Below are 19905 nucleotides of genomic sequence, written 5' to 3'. Positions count from 1 at the left end.
TAGAGGGATATAGAGAGAGATAATGAGATATAGAGATAGAGGGATATATAGAGAGATAAGGAGATATAGAGAGAGGGATATAGAGAGAGATAATGAGATATAGAGATAGAGGGATATATAGAGGGATGTAGAGAGATATAAGGAGATATAGAGGGATAGAGGGATATAGAAAGATATATAGAGAGATATAGAGAGATATAAGGAAATATAGAGATATATAGAGAGATATAAGGAGATATAGAGGGATATAGAGAGAGATAAGGAGATATAGAGATATATAGAGAGATATAAGGAGATATAGAGGGATATAGAGATATAAGGAGATATAAAGGGTAACAAAGTCTAAGCAGTTATAGTAACTAAAACAAGAATCCTTCACCCCAGCAAATTATCGCATTATTTTTCACAAAAGCGTCAGCGAGAATTGCCTGCACTTTATAAACTACATTGAATACTCTTTCCTATTAATGTAGCCACAGTTATAAAGGACAATAAAGCACATGAACGTATTTGCAAAACAGAACGTAATTCATTAACCTGCTGCACCTCGGGCCTCAGAACTTATTTGGAGAACTTCCCATTCTTGTTACATTCTTGTTGCTAAAGTGCATCCGCACACGTGTAAAAGAGACCTCAGCGCGGGTAGCGGGAGTAGGAGATACCGCGTGTCACTGCTGTAAAGGACAATATAACACGCGGACAGATTTGCAAAAGCAAACTGAGCTCATTTACCTGAACCCGGAGGGTATGTGGCTGTTGTTGTGGAAGGAGCCGGTGTGGGGACGTTGGTGCTGTGAGGTGGCAAAGCTGTGGGACCTGTTAAGAAAAAGGGGAACATTATTAAACACCTGAGAGCAGATTGAAAGAATTTTCTATTATTGTCCAAACATACAGAATCGCCGTCTCTCCCACTTACACTGTGAGGAAGCTGCAGTTTCCTGCCCCGAACCATCAACCTTTCCTTGTATTCGGATGGGGAGCAGGGGGTCCCCAGAGCAGAACTTTGTTCATTTCAGTTCCGGGACCCCCTAGTGTCCAAGATACTTATTGGTAAATATAGCGCTGATACTTCCTGGTATGTAAATTCCCCCACATCACGCCGGCCAATAGGAAGTCGCGGTGGATGATGTTGCAGCTTCCCATTGGTCTGCGTGATGCAGGAGATTTAAATCGTTGTTTGTGTTCCCTGCTGGGGACAGGAACGCGATAATTTTACCGATAAGTGTCTCAGGAACCAGAGGAGCCCGGAGCTGAAAATTGGTCGGGTGGGAGAGGGGAATCTGCATTAAACTAGTCTTAAACATATGGGATGAGGAGACCGTTTTCAGTTTCATGTCCCTACAAAGTACTAGAGAGGGTAACGAAGGGAATCCAAGCCTTCCACGCAAAAATATTCCTTCAGCCTAGCAAATGATCACAGAAATTCCTTATTCACAGAAGCATCAAAAAAAATGGATTCAACATTATAGGTTACATTGAAAGCCCCTTCTAATCAATAAATCCATTCTCATAAAGACCAATACTGCACAGGAACATATTCATAAAACAGGACTGGTCATTAACCTGACGTTGCTGGATAAGATGTAGAAGCGGGTGTGGGTTCTCTGGTGAGCGCAGTTGTTGAAATAATGGAATCTATGAAAAGAAAAGGGGAAATTGGAAAACACCCCATTACTTCTTTTTAGAACCTGCAGACCAGGTTTAAGTGTGAGAAAGTTGTGAAACCTAGAACTGATTTTCCTGAGCAAATACAGTAGTTGAAGGGATGATGGTTGCAGCTTGTGTGTTGGTGTGTTGGTGTGTTGGTGTATTTTGGGGATGTGTTAGTGTATTGGTGTGTTAGTGTGTTTGTGTGTTAGTGTGTTGGTTAAACTAGTCTGTTCTTTATGAGATCAAAAGTAATTTCATGTCTACACTGCAGGAAAATGATAACAAGAGAATGTGTAAAAATACTAAAGGTAATGTAAATAATGTCCCTGCATACACACAATCTATTAGGTTTCACCCAATACATATTTCTACAATTACTGTTCAGGTCTATGTGACTTACTTATGCAGTATCCCGGAACAAAAGAAACATCATCGATAGCAATGTCACTGCGATCATTTTCACCTCTCACACCCTCAATAATAATCTGCCAAGGTAAAGAACCAAGTTACTTAGAAACCATTAGGACATAAACTACAGAGTCATACGCAGGAAATACTTTATTTGTAATATTTTATTTTATGATGTGAGTCTGGATATAGAGGGGGTCTAAATTGGGCTTTAGTGAAAAAGAAGAGGGAACGGGATATGGTTAATTTACAACTTGTGTATCAATTTAACTCGATGGACAAATGTCTTTATTCAACCTCATCGACTATGTACCTATGTCACTTCCCCTTATTACACCCAGTTATTATCATTTCCAGAATGTCACAGGAGAGGTTTCTCTAATTAACAGACATTATTTCCCCTGGGGTAGAAGCTAATTATAGGCAAAAACCACCGTCGTTGTATGTCTCATCAGCACAGGCTTTAAATAATGCGGTCAGCGGCTCAATCCCCGAACAATGAAGAGCGGAGCCCCCCTCCCTGGGATTGCAAGCTGCACGTGGAAGAGGTACAACCCCCAACCCCACTTCTCCCCCTCATGTCACCCTCTTGTCTCCTCCATGGCACCTTCTGTCCCACATGTCACCCCGCACCCAAAAGTCCCCCACTGCTTTCCTCCCCATGTGTGACCCCTCCCCCACAGCCCGCTACATGTCCCACAATGCTTCCCCCATGTCATCCTCTTTGACTGCGAGGCTGGGGCAGAGGAGGGGCACAGAGTCCAGTGCAGACAAGTTGTAATCACTTTACACTGACACTGAGTATAACAGGATTGCGCTATACATTGCACTCAGGTCAGACTCCACGTCAGTGACTTGTGCAGTCCCTGCCAAACACTTTAATCAACATGCGGAAAGATACCTGTGCACAAAACATACCTGTGCACAAAACATACCTGTGCACAAAACATACCTGTGCACAAAACATACCTGTGCACAAAAGATACCTGTGCACAAAAGATACCTGTGCACAAAAGATACCTGTGCACAAAACATACCTGTGCACAAAACATACCTGTGCACAAAACATACCTGTGCACAAAACATACCTGTGCACAAAAAATACCTGTGCAGAAACGATACCTGTGCACAAAAGATACCTGTGCAAAAAAGATACCTGTGCACAAAAGATACCTGTGCACAAAAGATACCTGTGCACAAAAATACCTGTGCACAAAAAATACCTGTGCAGAAACGATAGCTTTGCACAAAACATACCTGTGCACAAAAAATACCTGTGCACTCCCTTTCCTACACTGCCCATATTTCAGGGTCTGGATGGGAGAAATGCCACCTTTAGGTATGATTTAACTAGCATCTCTTTAAATCCCTGTGTTCATTTTACCGGACCTCTGTGGATATGCGTTATCAGGGGGAATGCTTCTTTTTGCCATTCTGCCCAAAAACATGATTAACCTACTGTTATTGAGCTTTGAAGATACATGTTAACACTTAACTTACTGCACCGACACACTTTATTCGAGCAAATACCCAGTATGTACCTGGCAGATACCTGGAATGCGCCACTCCTCACCTCTGACAAGCCCCGTTGCATTTGCCTTCCCAGCCTGGGTTCATGCCTGGCTGATGGGCGGCTTATCTGTTAAATGATAATGATTAGGATTTAATAGGCTGCAATGCTTCGCGTGTCTACCAGATGGCATAAATTCATGAATTGTAATGCAGTATATATATATATACTGTGCAGTATTGCAGCCAGCGGGAATAAAATGCTTCAATCCCTGCTTGGAAAATAACTCAATGCACTCGGGCAGAAAACAGTCACAAACCTCAATACACCCGGGTATACCCGAATTCGTGGGACTAGCCAAGCTCGAATAAAGTGTGTCGCCAGTGTAGGTTAACGCCTCTTTACATCAACAACAGGGACCTCTGTGGATCCGGCCCTAAGACTCTAATTTTTAAACTTTTACTTGTTTCTTTTGTAAAATCTGTAAAATAAATGAACTCACCTGAATATTACCAGTGTTTAGTATAAGAACTTCCTCCAAATGCCACCTGTCACCAGCATTTCCAGCCAATATAGTAACTAGCTCAACACCCTCATCGGTCAAGGCATAAACCTTCAACTCCATCATTTCTGCATCTCCATACATATGATACCAAAAGCGGAAGCAGTGAGTCCGGCTTCTGAGGACTGCATCCTGCGTCCTACACTGAGGACTCAGCAGGAGCGCTACATCTCCATGTTGGGAATGACGTCCATCAATATAGATGTAGGAACCATCTGAAAAAGAGGCATTGTTCGGTAAATTTTGCACTAGTATGAATACAATATGTGACAATAAGCCAGACAATATGGCTGAGTAGTTTTATATCAGTCACGTAAACTTATTGTGTACAATTTGTTGGGAGATTCTGCATACCTCCAGTGGTGTGGTCATATGAAGGTCCAGTAGAATCAGATGGTGTTGGACCTTTCAGACGTATCCAGTCCATAGTATCTGATGATGACTGCTTCCAATTACAGAAGTCATCATCAAAAGAGCAATTTAAGTTACCGGAACATTCATCAGGATGATCTGAAAAGAAACACATATGTTTATTATATTATAATTCCCCTTTTCTTTTATTTACACCACAGTATACAATAGAACTATGGAAATGTGTCATTTGTATGGAAGGACCATATCTATGACAATGAGCCACACAGGATATTTATTTGATAGCCTTTTAACAATGGGTTTTCATGATAGATGCTTTATTGCATGTGACTCACGATAAGGCTGCAGTGTGAATTGTAATATGTCAGCATGCTGTAAACATGGCATTGTTTTGATATACTGTATTGTATGTGAAATTCCAGTGATGGCGTTAATGGTAATTATATGCATCACACTGATACTGTACTTGCCAGATGTTTCACATTCTGCCTAAACACAAACCCAGGACACACTCTAATCTGCCAAATTCAATTTTGAGAAAAAGTTAAAAACATTACTTATAAAATGTGTAATTTCAAAAATGTTAAACATTTCCATCAATATTTCCTAAACAGAAGTTAATAGCTAAATGTAAACGTCTTAATATAATCTATTATCTTTCATCCAAGAAGTCTCAGTGAGAATATAAAAACTTACCTGCAGTGGATGAAGTTGCAGGTTCTGGGGTAGAAGATCTCGTGGTGCTGGCAGCTGATGAAGCTGTTGGATCTATCCAAAGAGCAGAAAAATACAATAAACTTAATAACTCTTCAGAAACTACCAGACCAGTAAGTTACAAGGACACACTCAATGTCCTCTTGTAACATTGGACTTATCCCTGTTCAGTAATGTGCCTTTAATCCAGCAGTGTGGTGGTTAACCTCTGGTAGTTAATTACTAAACACCACCTGCCGGATTTAGATTGTTTACAAAAACCTGTCTGTTCAGACAGGAAGTGACTCTGTAGCTCTGACTGAGAGCTGACCCTTGGAGCTGACCAGTCTTGAGCTCTGCACAGCAGACCTGATTTCAAGACACAGGGAAAACTACTGCACCTGAAGCTGAACCAGGAAGTGAGATTTTCCCTCCAAGAAACAAATAAGACTTTTATTCTTAAGAGACTGCTTATATCTGCTTATTTCATGTTATATGTTTTGGGGCTGCGAGAACTGCCTGACTAAGGGAGATGTGAATTATTGCATAGTGTTTCACTAGAAATACTCCCAAGTGAATGGAAGCTTTGTCCCCCCCCCCTTTTTTGGATGAATTTCCTGATGAAAAGAAAAAGGCACAATAAAGCCTTATTATAATTTCACATTATAAACGACTCCAAGTGTGTACCTCTGTGAACGTCTGTCTACACCTATTTTATATATCGAAGCCCAGATTGCTAATATCCTCCAAATATTCAGGAGGAAGTATAGGCTTTGAGAACGTGTGTGAGACGATGATATGAGTTTACTAAGAAAGAGAGAGACCTGGGTGCGCTGAGATGGTCAGACGCAATCCCTAGTCACTATTTGGCAGGAAGAAGATTGGGGTTGGAAGTGTATGCTGGGGAGAAATCCCAGGAAAGAAACAGGGCGGCTAAATTCACATTTGAGAGAAAAAAACCAACACGTTTTATTCAAAAATTATAAACATTTGTAGGATTTTAAATACAAGTAATTTCTTTTGTCATCACTAGAAACCTGAATCTAAAAATGGAACTCAATAGATCTGAGTGTTCTTTTATTTAATTACGTAACTATGTGTATATATAAATCTTTGCACCTGTTTAAGAATCACGGCTGGTGAAAAATATGCAAATCTTTGCCAGGTATCCTTAACTCTGAACTATGTTTATGTATAAAAAATATAATAGAATAATATAATATCATGTCAAGGGGTTTATAAATCAATATTTGTTTAAAATTGGGCAGAAATAAAGTACATAAAGTAACGGATTTTAAAAATACTGAAACAAATCCCATTAATATTTCCTCCACAGAAGAGCTAAAAATATAGAAGATAGCAGAAAATAATAAGAATGAGAACATTGAGCCTTTCATGGCTCCTTCAATAAGTACATTGCCGTCCAACCTGATAATACTCAGTAATATACTGTATATGAATATACTTTACCTGGAGAGGGCGGATATGTCACTGTTGTAGATGGTGCTGTGAGATCTGGGGTGACGGTAGTTGTTGAATTAGTGGAACCTATTAAAATATAAGTATAAAATAATATAAATTTGGTGTAGTGTAAAAGTGGTGAAATTCTGGTCAACATTAAAGAACAAATGTCAAATAAATGTGCCCATCTCCACTGGGGCTGTAGGGAAAGGGTCAGAGGTTATGCATGGAGCACAGGTCAATCTAGTCGGACATGTATGGAATAGGAGGAAGAAGGCATTCTGTTCCATGTCATGTTGACATTTTGAAGCCATTAGGGAACACACCAGAAGAATAATGAAGCTTACCACAAATGGTCCCATATCTCCAATCTCCCAGAGAAACTCCTATTTCTTCACAGGCTGCTGCATAAGACTCTAAGACAGCGCAGGTCTGGTTATCATTCCCACCAGTGGCACAATGGTCAAAGATGCAGCTCTCAAAGTACTGGTGAGGGTTAATGTATATATGGCAGGGTCTGAATGGACTATTAACCAGCTTTAGAATCCTGCACTTATCTTCGGCCTCTTGTTGTAACGAGGGGGAACATGTTGGAGGAGGAGGAGCAGATTCACATCTATAAGCAAAAAGAAATGCTGAGTGTGAGTAAGTTATGTAGTAAGGGAACCTCTCAAAGTATTCGAGGTCCTAGCATTGGACACAGCAGCCCATACTCAGATACAGGCATACCCCGCATTAACGTACGCAATGGGACCGGAGCATGTACAGTATGTAAAGCGAAAATGTACTTAAAGTGAAGCACTACCTTTTTTCCACTTATCGATGCATGTACTGTACTGCAATCGTCATATACGTGCATAACTGATGTAAATAATGCATTTGTAACAGGCTCTATAGTCTCCCCGCTTGCGCACAGCTTCGGTGCAGGTAGGGAGCAGGTATTGCTGTTCAGGATGTGCTGACTGGCGCATGCGCGAGCTGCCGTTTGCCTATTGGGCGATATGTCCTTACTCGCGAGTGTACTTAAAGTGAGTGTCCTTAAACCTGTGTATGCCTGTATACATTTTCTGTGAAAATCCCCTTGTAATACAATGTTTCAAATGTAACTTTGAATTGATTGGGGTCGGCCCCTGTTAGAAGTTCAATATCAAACTGTGATATAACATACGTTGATTACAGCTCAATGATATATCATGGTTGAGACTGAACATTTAACAGTTGTATTCATTAAATTGAGAGAATACAATTTCGAAGTGAAAATGGGCAAACTAGCTTAACAAACCCACCTTGCTGTACTTATTAGAGAGTTATTGCATGTCCAACCAACATGATTAGTTAGGTAACCTTTTTGGTTCTGGCTGTGCAAATGTGTGTGATAAGAACATTTTGTATACAAATGCAGAAATCTCACCAAATTAAGTATTTACATAAAAGTGTGAGATTGAAACCGACAGGGGAAATCTTTTTCACCGACCAAAATCAGATGATATTATGGCTATTAGTAAATTGGGATGGGCAGGGGAGGTGGACCTTTTTAGCAATTTTTCAATTAATCTTCTTTTTATTTGAACATTAAACCACTCACGGCCATCCATTATCCGGGACTCTCCAGCTTGTTCCAAAGTCATTGACATCAGACACCACCGTGCCGTTGGGTTGCATGAAGTCATCCTGTTGGTTATCATTGTAGTTGCCACACAATCCACACAATGTCCCTTTGTAGTTCTCCTTCACTCTGACAAAGAGCTCGTGGTCACCGTTAAACTGAAGCTGGAGGCCAAAGTCTGTAGTAACTATCACATAGCGGCCACTATGGGTAATTTGTATATCTGACACATTAGCAGGAAGAGTGACTGAAGCATTGTTAATCTGAAAAGAAAATACCATAATACATTTTTAGACTAAGATGTAATTCCTCATTTGGAAAATATAAATACAGAAACAAAAAGTTATAAAGTATATTCCATGTAACAAAAAAAGTCATTTTCTGACAAGTCACATGTGGTAATATTTTGAACAAAAGCATCTCTCACTTATTAAGCAAAATGAGAAATCAAATTCAAAATTGTGCTGTTGTATAAAATGTACATTGTACTCAAATGTCTCATCAATATTATCTACACAATACTTACAGAGACAATATTGTTCTTTCCTAATAGGATGTGTACTCCGCCCACAGTGAGGGCCACAGAATTAATGGCGGTCCAGCTTGGGCTACCTCTGTGTTCATTGCGTGTTGTGACAATAAAGCTGTCCGATGTGTTCCCACATGTCTCAGTCACTGTGTAGTTACAGGATCCCTGGAAGTGGTGAAGTCTCCCATCAAACGTATTGTAGTGAGGGTCCCCATAAATATGGCAAACTGCCGTGCTTAACGGGTAACAGCCCAAGGTGCCGCTTTGAACTTTGCATATTTCATCTGCAGCACAAGATACCGCAGTACAGACCATGGTATTGCTTCCTTTACACTCACATCTGTTCTCACAATTATCTTCCAAGAAACTCTCTCCTTCCTGTGAGCAAAGAAAAGACATTTTCAGAATCCAGTTATTTTTGCTGATTTATACTTGGACTGCAAAGGTTAATGAACTTTTCCACTCACATCATAGTATGTGTTATTGTACCAGCACCCACAGTGTGACTTAGAAACACATGTTCCTCCACTAATGACGTATCCCTCATCACATTCACAGCCTTCAGAACATGGATTGCTGCAGTTCTCTGGGGCAAGAGGCTCCAGGCATGTAATCGGACAGGCGGTCATGCAGGCATTGTAGTGGCTATTGAGTGGGCATTTGGGTTCTAAAATGAGAGAGTTTGTCTGATCAGTGAGACATTTAGTTTCAAAATAAACCAACTGGATGTACTGGCTAAAGTACAATAAGAAGATATCTGGTACAGTGACTTGTGTGTGGAATAATGTGAACACACAAATAGCTGTGATACATCACTAACAATAACTGCATTACTGAGAGAAACAAAAATAATGCTTCTAATACAGAATATCTCATACTGTTATTTTTCATTTAGCTGCTGAGAAATTAATAATAATTCCTTGTCAACAAGGTACATTACAAGAAAGAAAAGACACTCAGAACGTTACTCTGCAAAGTATCTTACACAGTCTACATTCTCAGTAAGTATAGAAAGTTGGAAGTTCAAAGATGCTTTAATAAAAAGATGGAATCCAAGCTGTGGAAAGTTATGGCCTGAGCCCGGGCTGCTGGCAGCTACGTTACGTGGCTTGTCCCATCTTGCTTCAGGTCATATTCTTAAGGCACACGTTGCATGACATGGTCCCAGTTACTGGGGATATTTTCTATCTTCTATACACATCTGCTCTCAGATATTAAGAGTATTACAAAACATATATTTATGGTAACAATGATACTTACCACAGAGAGTGCTGTCTCTCCAATTAAGAGTCACTCCTTGCTTCTGACATGTATCAGCATAAGCTGCTAGCAAACTGCACAGAATCCCGACATCTCCATCCAAAGCACAAAGGTCAAAGACACAGCTGTCGAAGAATCCTTCAGGGTTGATCACAGAATGGCACATATGGAAAGGACCATCTTTACTTGTTAACAGACCACAGAATGTATCGTTTTTATAGAGGTCTTCTTTTTCTGGTGAACACGGAGGGAGGGGCATTGGTTCAGAATCATCTGTGTTACATAATGGGTCACCATCATCTACTATCCAGCTGTGTCCCAGCTCATCAGAATTCTGGGCCTGCTGTCCATTGGGCATCATGTAGTCATCTTGCTTACGGTTGTTAAAGTTACCGCATATACCACATGTCTGTTTGGAAAACGTGCTGTGAACCTTCACCTCCACTGAACTATCTGTGTCGTAGGAGACTCTCAGCTTGAAGTCAGTATCTAGACTAACATATTTCCCCGTCCAGCTCACTTTAACTGCTCCTCCAAGCAAGGTCACTGGCAGTGTGGTCCAGATCTGGTTGACCTGTGAGAAATCAAAGAAAACACATTGAAAACAGTGACAATGTTATTCTATCAGCTATAAAATGTTATTGTATGATGATGGATTAGTTTGAATGACAATAAATAACAAATCAATAAGAAGTCACTTCTTACCAATACACGATTCTGCTCATTTCTCACAATTTGTACTTTTTGACCATAAACGTCAACAAAGACCTTCTCCACAAAAGACACTGATGGGTTTCCACGATGTTCATTCTTTGCTTCAATGTTAAAATAAGGTAAAGAAGAGGAATTGGCACAGAGCTTGGCCAGTGTATAGGTGCACAGACCCATAAAATGATGGTTTTGTCTGTCAAAAGTGTCATAGTGGGGGTCATTATGGACTCTACAGAAACCATATGTATCAAAATAGCAGCCAGGAACTCCATTGGATATTCCGCAGTACTGGTTACTTGGACATGATGCGCTGTTACAGACTAAGCTGCCACCTGCTGAGGGACATGTGCATTTTGAAGAGCAAGTGTCATCTGTCCAGAATTCAGAGCCTACAGGATAATGCTTATCATCTTTCCAACATCCACACTGGTTACTTTGGACACACGTGTTGTCATAGAGAACATGTCCTGGGTCACAGACACATCCCTCAGCACAAGGACGAGTGCAAGATGAGGGGGACCCTGGGTTGACACAAGTAGCCGGGCAGCCTGTGCCACACTGCTCGTAGTGACTGTTAGGGGGACACTGTAGAGCTGTAATAAAAGAGACAGAATTGGATGGAGGAGATGAATGTGCAATGATTATCTTTTAAGAAACGACATTCCTTATGTGATTTATGAGACATGTGCCTGCAGTATTCTGCACTTTGTTCTGGGAAATACATTCTTAGTAATTATATAACAAACTGAAAACAAAATAGCATTCCCTGCAATAAGTCACAGTAAATCAATTTACAATGCAATATGCTATGAAAATCTATAACTAGCCATTAATAGACATTACCTGCATATTCATATATGAAGAAATGTAACTAACATTTTCTCCCACTTCTAAACAGGCACTTTTTAGTGTCTTAGAAATGTGAGACAATGCGTGTTATGCTCCCAGCGCCCTGTTTGTGTTACTTATATGAGGATATACATGTAGTACTTACGGCAGAAAGTGTCATTTCTCCAGGACGCTACTGTAACTCCATGGGACTGGCAAGAATCTACATAGGACTGAAGACTGTCACATAGAGAGTCAGGATCCAGGTGCAATACACACAAGTCATAGACACAGTTATTGAAGTAAGCTGTTGGATCTATCACATTGTGGCAATGTCTGAAGGGCCCATTTGTGTCAGTGATAATTCCACAGAAGCTGTTGCTGACAATGGTGTCTTTCTCATCATCAGTACAGTCTGGTGTGTGATCCGTTCCTGGGGAGCACCTGTGAGATACATTGTTCCATTGTTAGTGCAAAGCTCTATTACCCATATTGTTCCCTGAGAAGGGTTGGTGTCTTGCAGGCTATGTACCTACAGTACACCTGCACAGGAAACCTGTGAGACCTCAAAGCTGTACACGTATAACAACCTACAAGCTATCATAATATAATGAGCAATATGTTTAAATATCATTGATAAACAATAGAAATATCACTGCGCACACAAAAAAGTAAAACGTTAAAAACTTACATACACCAAAAGATTCCAGCTATCTGGTGCATGTCCCAAAGCCCAGCAATAATAAGAACAACATTGGTTGAGGTTGGGCGCTTGGATCACATATAAAACACGCTGTTGTTTCAGACCAGCTCCGATGAAGCTCCACGCCAGACCGAAACGTCAGCATGTATTATACTGTATGCCATTCAATAACGTTAAATCTTGTGATCAAAAATATATATATATCAATATCATTGATGAAATAAATATTTTCTGTTAACTTTGATCAACATCAAAAATGACCAACCTTGTGTCATTGCCAACCTGCCAGCTGTTACCAAGACTGGCAGAATCGGGCTCTAATTCTCCATCTGGGTTTAAGAAGTCATCAGCTGCATTTCCATTGAAATTTCCACAGATCCCACACACTTTCCTTGAATAGTTGCCTGGAAGAGTCACTACTACCTTATGATTTCCATCAAATTGTACACTTAGGTCAAAGGCTGTTGTGACCAGGACATTCCGACCACTTAGGAAGATGTTGACACCTGGTGACAGACTGATGGGTAACGTTACTGATTCTCCATCCACCTATAAAAGCAGAAATAGCACATGATGTAATGAGGAGAAATAAAAAGAAATTCCACATTTTTGCAGTTCGTTTAATGCTGGAGGAAACATGTTATGAATTGTCTCTTAGTGTTACTATATAAAGATACACAATGTGGGGAGTGTTGGTAGAACTAATATATACTTCAGTGGAAAGTATGAGATTGTGTATCTTTTTGCTTATAATGTCCGTGGTTAGTGTTATTTATTTATTTAAAACTGAAATGTTTGTCTGTCAGGATGTTTGTCTGTGGATTTGTGCGCGCTCTCATTGGCTGTCATTGGCTGTCAAGCTCTCCCATTGGCTGACTGCGGGGCTGGCCTTGGTTGTCATTGGCTCTCATTGCCTGACCATGGGGCGGGCCTTGGCTCTCATTGGCTCTCGCGGTCCCTGAGTGCAAGGCAGGGTGACGTCATTATATACACAGTCATTCTCCACCAGGGCTCCGTGGAGCAGTCCCAGTGGTTCCGCCTGGCCGCCCGCACTCACTGCTGCCCCTGGCTCTTCCCCTTCCGTGCAGTGCAGTCCTCGCTGACTCAAGCCTCCTGCTGCCTGAGGTATGGGATGGCTGAGGGAGATGGCCTGTGAACTACGGCGGGAGGAGCGGGGGGGGGGGGAGGGGGAGAGAGGGTGATCGGCGGAAAGGAGGAGAGCTGCTGCTTCTGAACTTTGCATGTGAGCTACGGGGGGAGGGGGGAGGAGAGGCTGCTTATGCTTGTATGAGTGTGAGTGACAGTGTGTGTGTTTGTCTGTGTCTGTGGGAGAGAGAGGGGGGGGGAGCTGAGAGAGACAGGGGGTGCAGAGACAGAGAGGGAGTGGGAAAATTACATCCCGGGTATATCAGCTAGTCAAGTATAAAACGAATGATCTTATAGTTACTAAACCTCCTTGGAGACTTTTCACGTGAAGTCCATCTCCTTATGAATGTCCAGTGTCACTTTTAATTCATTTTCCAGCCACTGGTAATAACTTCATGTTTTCCTCCCAATTCACCAGTGATCTATTTCTGGCGAATCTCTAATATCAGCAAATCCTTTCCCCCGTTTTGGATTATAAACTCTTATTGTAATCTCACCTTAACGTGTCTATTCTTCCCCAGCGTGATCCTGTATCCGTGCACATCCACGTTCACATACGTGACGTATGAAACTTTAGTGTTGCCTCCTCTGTGCTCATTGGCTGCTTCCACATTGAAGTCGGTCAGGTGTGCGTCAGTGTGACAGAGTTTAGATAAAGTGTAGGTGCAAGTTCCCATGAAGTGATGGACTTGATGATCAAAGGTGTTATAGTGAGGGTCCCCTTGTACCACACAGGAGCCTGAGCACAGAATGAAGGAGCCAAACACAATACACTTAGTAAAACTTATGTGCATAGTACCCATTACTACTTAACTGTAGTACTTAAAACTATTAATAATTATTAAATCAATTCTAATCTGTATGAATTGCACATACTGTAAACATCTAAGGAAATCTCTAAACGCTCTCTATATATATATATATGCAAATGTAAATACAACTTTATGCTCATCTGCATGTCTTAGGCAGGTCTGCAACCCCGCCTTTCACCATTATCACCCAGCACACAGCACTTCCACTGCAGCAACGGATTCTGGGAAATGACATGCAAATGAGCACACAGTACCACTTTTTGCTTCAAAAACCATTTTTAACATGGTTCCCTATAGGCTTAAGCTTTTTCCATGGTCACAGCTTTGAGCACAGCCAGGGTTAAGGTGCATACCCAGAAAACCCACCCACAGACATATATACATATATATACATATACATATACATGTAGAGGTATCAGTATCGTGTTAGCCGAACTTCAATAAAAATAAATAGATGATACCGTTCTGTGGCTAACGAAATGCTTTTATTTGTGCGAGCTTTCGAGATACACTGATCTCTTCTTCCGGCGATGTCAGTGTATCTCGAAAGCTCGCACAAATAAAAGCATTTCGTTAGCCACAGAACGGTATCATCTATTTATTTTTTGATTATATATATATATATACATATATGTATATATATATATATATATATATATATGTATATATATATATATGTATATATATATATATATATATATATATATATATATACAGCTAAACCCCGTTATAACGCGCCTCGTTATACCGCGATTCGGTTATAACGCGGTTTTCCCGTGGCTCCCGTTTTTTTTAAAAAAAAAAAAAAAAAAAAAAAAAAAAATTTTTTAAAAAAAATTTTTTTACATTTTTTTTTTTTGCACACTGCACACACTCACTGCACACACACTGCTCATTGCTCACACTGCCACACTGCACACACACTGCACACTGCACACACACTGCTCATTGCTCACACTGACACACTGCACACACTCACTGCACACACACTGCTCATTGCTCACTGCCACACTGCACACACACTGCACACTGCACACACACTGCTCATTGCTCACACTGACACACTGCACACACACTGACCACACTCACGCACACTCACACACACTTACGCACACTCACGCACACTTACGCACACTTACAGACACTCACACACACTCACACACACACACACACACACACACTTACACACACTTAGACACTCACACACACTCACACACACTTACACACACTTACACACACTTAGACACTCACAGACACACACTCACACACACTCACACACACTTACACACTCACAGACACTCACACACACTCACACACACTTAGACACTCACAGACACTCACAGACACTCACAGACACTCACAGACACTCACACACACTCACACACACTTACACACACTTACACACACTTAGACACTCACAGACACACACTCACACACACTCACACACACTTACACACTCACAGACACTCACACACACTCACACACACTTAGACACTCACAGACACTCACAGACACTCACAGACACTCACAGACACTCACACACACTCACACACACTCACACACACTCACACACACTTACACACTCACAGACACTCACACACACTCACACACACTTACACACACTTACACACACACTCAGACACTTACCCACACTCACACACCCATATACACACACACACTTTCTCTCCCATATATACATACACACACACTCTCTCACTCTACACAGACGGGCCGCGACCAGCACCACCACCCGCTCCCCCCCCTCCTCCCGCGCAGGCAGCGGGAGCACCGGGGACAGCGGTGGGGAGAAGAAACCCCCCGCTACAACCTCCATGCAGGCAGCATGGTTCTGAGGTAAGCGGCGACCTGAGGGGACATCCCCACTCCCATCTCCTGCCCCGCGGCCTGTCCCGAGGTGACAGGGGGAAGCGGGGACAGGAGAGACATCCCCGCTCCCATCTCCTGCCCCGCGGCCTGTCCCGAGGTGACAGGGGGAAGCGGGGACAGGAGAGACATCCCCGCTCCCATCTCCTGCCCCGCGGCCTGTCCCGAGGTGACAGGGGGAAGCGGGGACAGGAGGGACATCCCCGCTCCCATCTCCTGCCCCGCGGCCTGTCCCGAGGTGACAGGGGGAAGCGGGGACAGGAGAGACATCCCCGCTCCCATCTCCTGCCCCGCGGCCTGTCCCGAGGTGACAGGGGGAAGCGGGGACAGGAGGGACATCCCCGCTCCCATCTCCTGCCCCGCGGCCTGTCCCGAGGTGACAGGGGGAAGCGGGGACAGGAGAGACATCCCCGCTCCCATCTCCTGCCCCGCGGCCTGTCCCGCGGTGACAGGGGGAAGCGGGGAGCGGAGGGACATGCCCGCTCCCATCTCCTGTCCCGCGGGATGAATATGCGCTAAAGCGCGGCGGCCATTTTTTTTTCTCGCGACCCCGTTAGTAACGCGGTGGTCTCGGGGTGGACCCCGAGACCCGCGTTATAACGGGGTTTAGCTGTATATATATATATATATATATATATATATACAGGCATACCCCGGTTTAAGGACACTCACTTTAAGTACACTCGCGAGTAAGTACATATCGCCCAATAGGCAAATGGCAGCTCACGCATGCGCCTGTCATCACGTCCTGAACAGCAATACCGGCTCCCTACCTGTACCGAAGCTGTGCGCAAGCAGGGAGACTATAGAGCATGTTACAAATGCGTTATTTACATCAGTTATGCACGTATATGATGATTGCAGTACAGTACATGCATCGATAAGTGGGAAAAAGGTAGTGCTTCACTTTAAGTACATTTTCGCTTTACATACATGCTCTGGTCCCATTGCGTACGTTAAAGCGGGGTATGCCTGTATATGTTTTCCAATGTCAAGATAGATTATGCATTCTGTTACTTTGTGCGTTTCGTGCTTCTACAGTGAATAAATATATATCCAACAACAGACAATCAAGAGAGGGACATTACAAAGAGACGAGTGTACCTGCGCTGGGGAGTGTTACAGGTGAAGATGTTGTTGAGCTTTGTATGGTAGGAAACGTTCTAGTGGAATCTAATAAAAGAAAAGTTTGATTTACTGGATGCTATAAAGTCTCTAGAAGCTGTGTGCAATAAAAGTTTTGTAACAGTTTATTTTCTCACAATAGCATTACATGGAAATAAGAAGATGCATAAACCCAACGACTGATCCCAGTGACACAGGACAGGGGTTAATAAGGACACAGCACTGAGGTCTCTCCCCAATAAGTATTTTGGGATCCCAGCGATGAACTTATTTCCCAATACTATTCATGCGAATAAAATGATAAAGAATGATTACCAATAAGAATTGATAAATCCTTCCTATAATGCCTGAACATTAAATACTTTGGGGGATCAATGAGAAGGGGGTGAGTGCTACTGTGTCACACAACGGGGAGTTTCTAAGGAAAGTTAACCCTCCAATTGATTTGACCATATTTACAAACAATAATTAAATAAAACCGGATTGTTTTGATCCTTGGAAGCAATTTCCCTTTAAATCGGAAATCACTATTTGTTGAAAATTGGGCAGAAAAAAAGTAAATTAAGTAACTGATTTTAAAAACAAAATGACTAAAAACAATTCCTATTCATATTTTCTTCAAAGACGAGCTAAAAATATAGAAAATAGCAGAAAATAATAAGAATGAGAACATTGAGCCTTTCATGGCTCCTTCAATTAGTATTTCTGCCGTCCAACCTGATAATACTCAGTAATATACTGTCTATGAATATACATTTACCTGGAGAAGGCAGATATATAGTTGTTGTTGTTGAAGAGGCTTTTGTGGTTCCCAGGGTACCCGTAGGGTTTGAGATAGTGGAGCCTAATAATAGAACAGTGCACATTAGTAATAGTTCTACAGAAATTATTTACACAACGTCACATTTTTGTCTTAATCTTGTTCCTAATGTTTGTAAAACAGGCATAGACTCATTTACCTAAAACGGGCAGATATGTCACTGTTGTAAACGCTGCTGTGAGATCCGGGGTGATGGTAGTGATTAAATTAGTGAAACACATTACATATAACCATAATGAATATTATATATAAGCATAAAATAGTATAAACATAAGTATTTACTTCTAGACATTTCAATTATTGCTAAAAGCAATGAAAATATACATGTACAAACACAAACTGTTTAATATTACACTTAAATCAGAAAGAAGAATTTCTACATAAATCAATTATAACAATTTTCTCCAGTAATATATCCTACAACTTTCAAGGACAAATAAGTAATTGATCAATTAATAAAATAATTCAGCAATTTACCATGGCCATTGTCACTTTGGTGCTATACGGGTGTGACCTGTTAAATCATTCTTATTTTCCTAACATTTGTATATATTCTCTTGTTATCAAACATTTTCTCTCTATACAGATATACAGGGGAGCATATATATATATATACATACACATATATATATACAGATATACAGGGGAGCATATATCTAAATGAGAGAAAAGAAAATGTTTAGTAGTGTAATTAAAATGGTGCGGAATATAATGTATATTAATCAATCTGTTAAGTCAAAACCCTTTTAAAGTTATTTTCAAAGCATTCTCTGGAGGGTTCTGCGGGGTTCAGGGGGCGTGGCTACGAAAGTATTCCACAAAAGAGTTATAATAAATGCGGATATCTGGCTATAACCTCTATGCTAAAGTATAATGGTCACATGTCTGTAATCGGTGCAAGGAGACGCATGCAGTGAGGCCAGCCACGTGTAGCGGTCACATATCTGTAATCGGTGCAAGGAGACGCATGCAGTGAGGCCAGCCACGTGTAGCGGTCACATATCTGTAATCGGTGCAAGGAGACGCATGCAGTGAGGCCAGCCACGTGTAGCGGTCACATGTCTGTAATCGGTGCAAGGAGACGCATGCAGTGAGGCCAGGCACGTGTAGCGGTCACATGTCTGTAATCGGTGCAAGGAGACGCATGCAGTGAGGCCAGGCACGTGTAGCGGTCACATATCTGTAATCGGTGCAAGGAGACGCATGCAGTGAGGCCAGGCACGTGTAGCGGTCACATGTCTGTAATCGATGCAAGGAGACGAATGCAGTGAGGCCAGGCACGTGTAGCGGTCACATATCTGTAATCGGTGCAAGGAGACGCATGCAGTGAGGCCAGGCACGTGTAGCGGTCACATATCTGTAATCGGTGCAAGGAGACGCATGCAGTGAGGCCAGGCACGTGTAGCGGTCACATATCTGTAATCGGTGCAAGGAGACGCATGCAGTGAGGCCAGGCACGTGTAGCGGTCACATGTCTGTAATCGGTGCAAGGAGACGCATGCAGTGAGGCCAGGCACGTGTAGCGGTCACATGTCTGTAATCGATGCAAGGAGACGCATGCAGTGAGGCCAGGCACGTGTAGCGGTCACATGTCTGTAATCGGTGCAAGGAGACGCATGCAGTGAGGCCAGCCACGTGTAGCGGTCACATGTCTGTAATCGGTGCAAGGAGACGCATGCAGTGAGGCCAGGAACGTGTAGCGGTCACATATCTGTACTCGGTGCAAGGAGACGCATGCAGTGAGGCCAGGAACGTGTAGCGGTCACATATCTGTACTCGATGCAAGGAGACGCATGCAGTGAGGCCAGGAACGTGTAGCGGTCAC

General features: G+C 42.2%; 1 protein-coding gene across 9 annotated transcripts in view; it reads right to left on the bottom strand.

Annotated features, from left to right (window-relative positions):
• LOC142466195 (IgGFc-binding protein-like) overlaps window positions 1-19905 on the bottom strand; it is a 125437-nt gene that overhangs the window by 41963 nt on the left and 63569 nt on the right. For 8 of the 9 annotated variants that reach the window (XM_075571056.1, XM_075571060.1, XM_075571061.1 and 5 more), the window contains 18 exons: window positions 18021-18104; window positions 17240-17308; window positions 13937-14178; window positions 12559-12842; window positions 11757-12034; window positions 10757-11355; window positions 10052-10625; window positions 9259-9458; window positions 8789-9169; window positions 8242-8525; window positions 7004-7272; window positions 6666-6743; window positions 5199-5270; window positions 4485-4640; window positions 4071-4345; window positions 2051-2135; window positions 1564-1635; window positions 733-816 (listed from right to left, as the gene is read on the bottom strand). The exons of the other annotated variant lie outside the window; for it this stretch is intronic. In XM_075571056.1, coding sequence (XP_075427171.1) covers window positions 733-816; window positions 1564-1635; window positions 2051-2135; window positions 4071-4345; window positions 4485-4640; window positions 5199-5270; window positions 6666-6743; window positions 7004-7272; window positions 8242-8525; window positions 8789-9169; window positions 9259-9458; window positions 10052-10625; window positions 10757-11355; window positions 11757-12034; window positions 12559-12842; window positions 13937-14178; window positions 17240-17308; window positions 18021-18104 — 4086 coding nt within the window. The remainder of the gene's footprint in view (window positions 1-732; window positions 817-1563; window positions 1636-2050; window positions 2136-4070; window positions 4346-4484; window positions 4641-5198; window positions 5271-6665; window positions 6744-7003; window positions 7273-8241; window positions 8526-8788; window positions 9170-9258; window positions 9459-10051; window positions 10626-10756; window positions 11356-11756; window positions 12035-12558; window positions 12843-13936; window positions 14179-17239; window positions 17309-18020; window positions 18105-19905) is intronic. 9 annotated transcript variants of the gene reach the window in all.

This window comes from Ascaphus truei, chromosome 14 (genome assembly GCF_040206685.1).
Source record: "Ascaphus truei isolate aAscTru1 chromosome 14, aAscTru1.hap1, whole genome shotgun sequence".
NCBI classification, from domain to species: Eukaryota; Metazoa; Chordata; class Amphibia; order Anura; family Ascaphidae; genus Ascaphus; species Ascaphus truei.
This window is presented reverse-complemented; position numbering and strand designations above follow the sequence as displayed.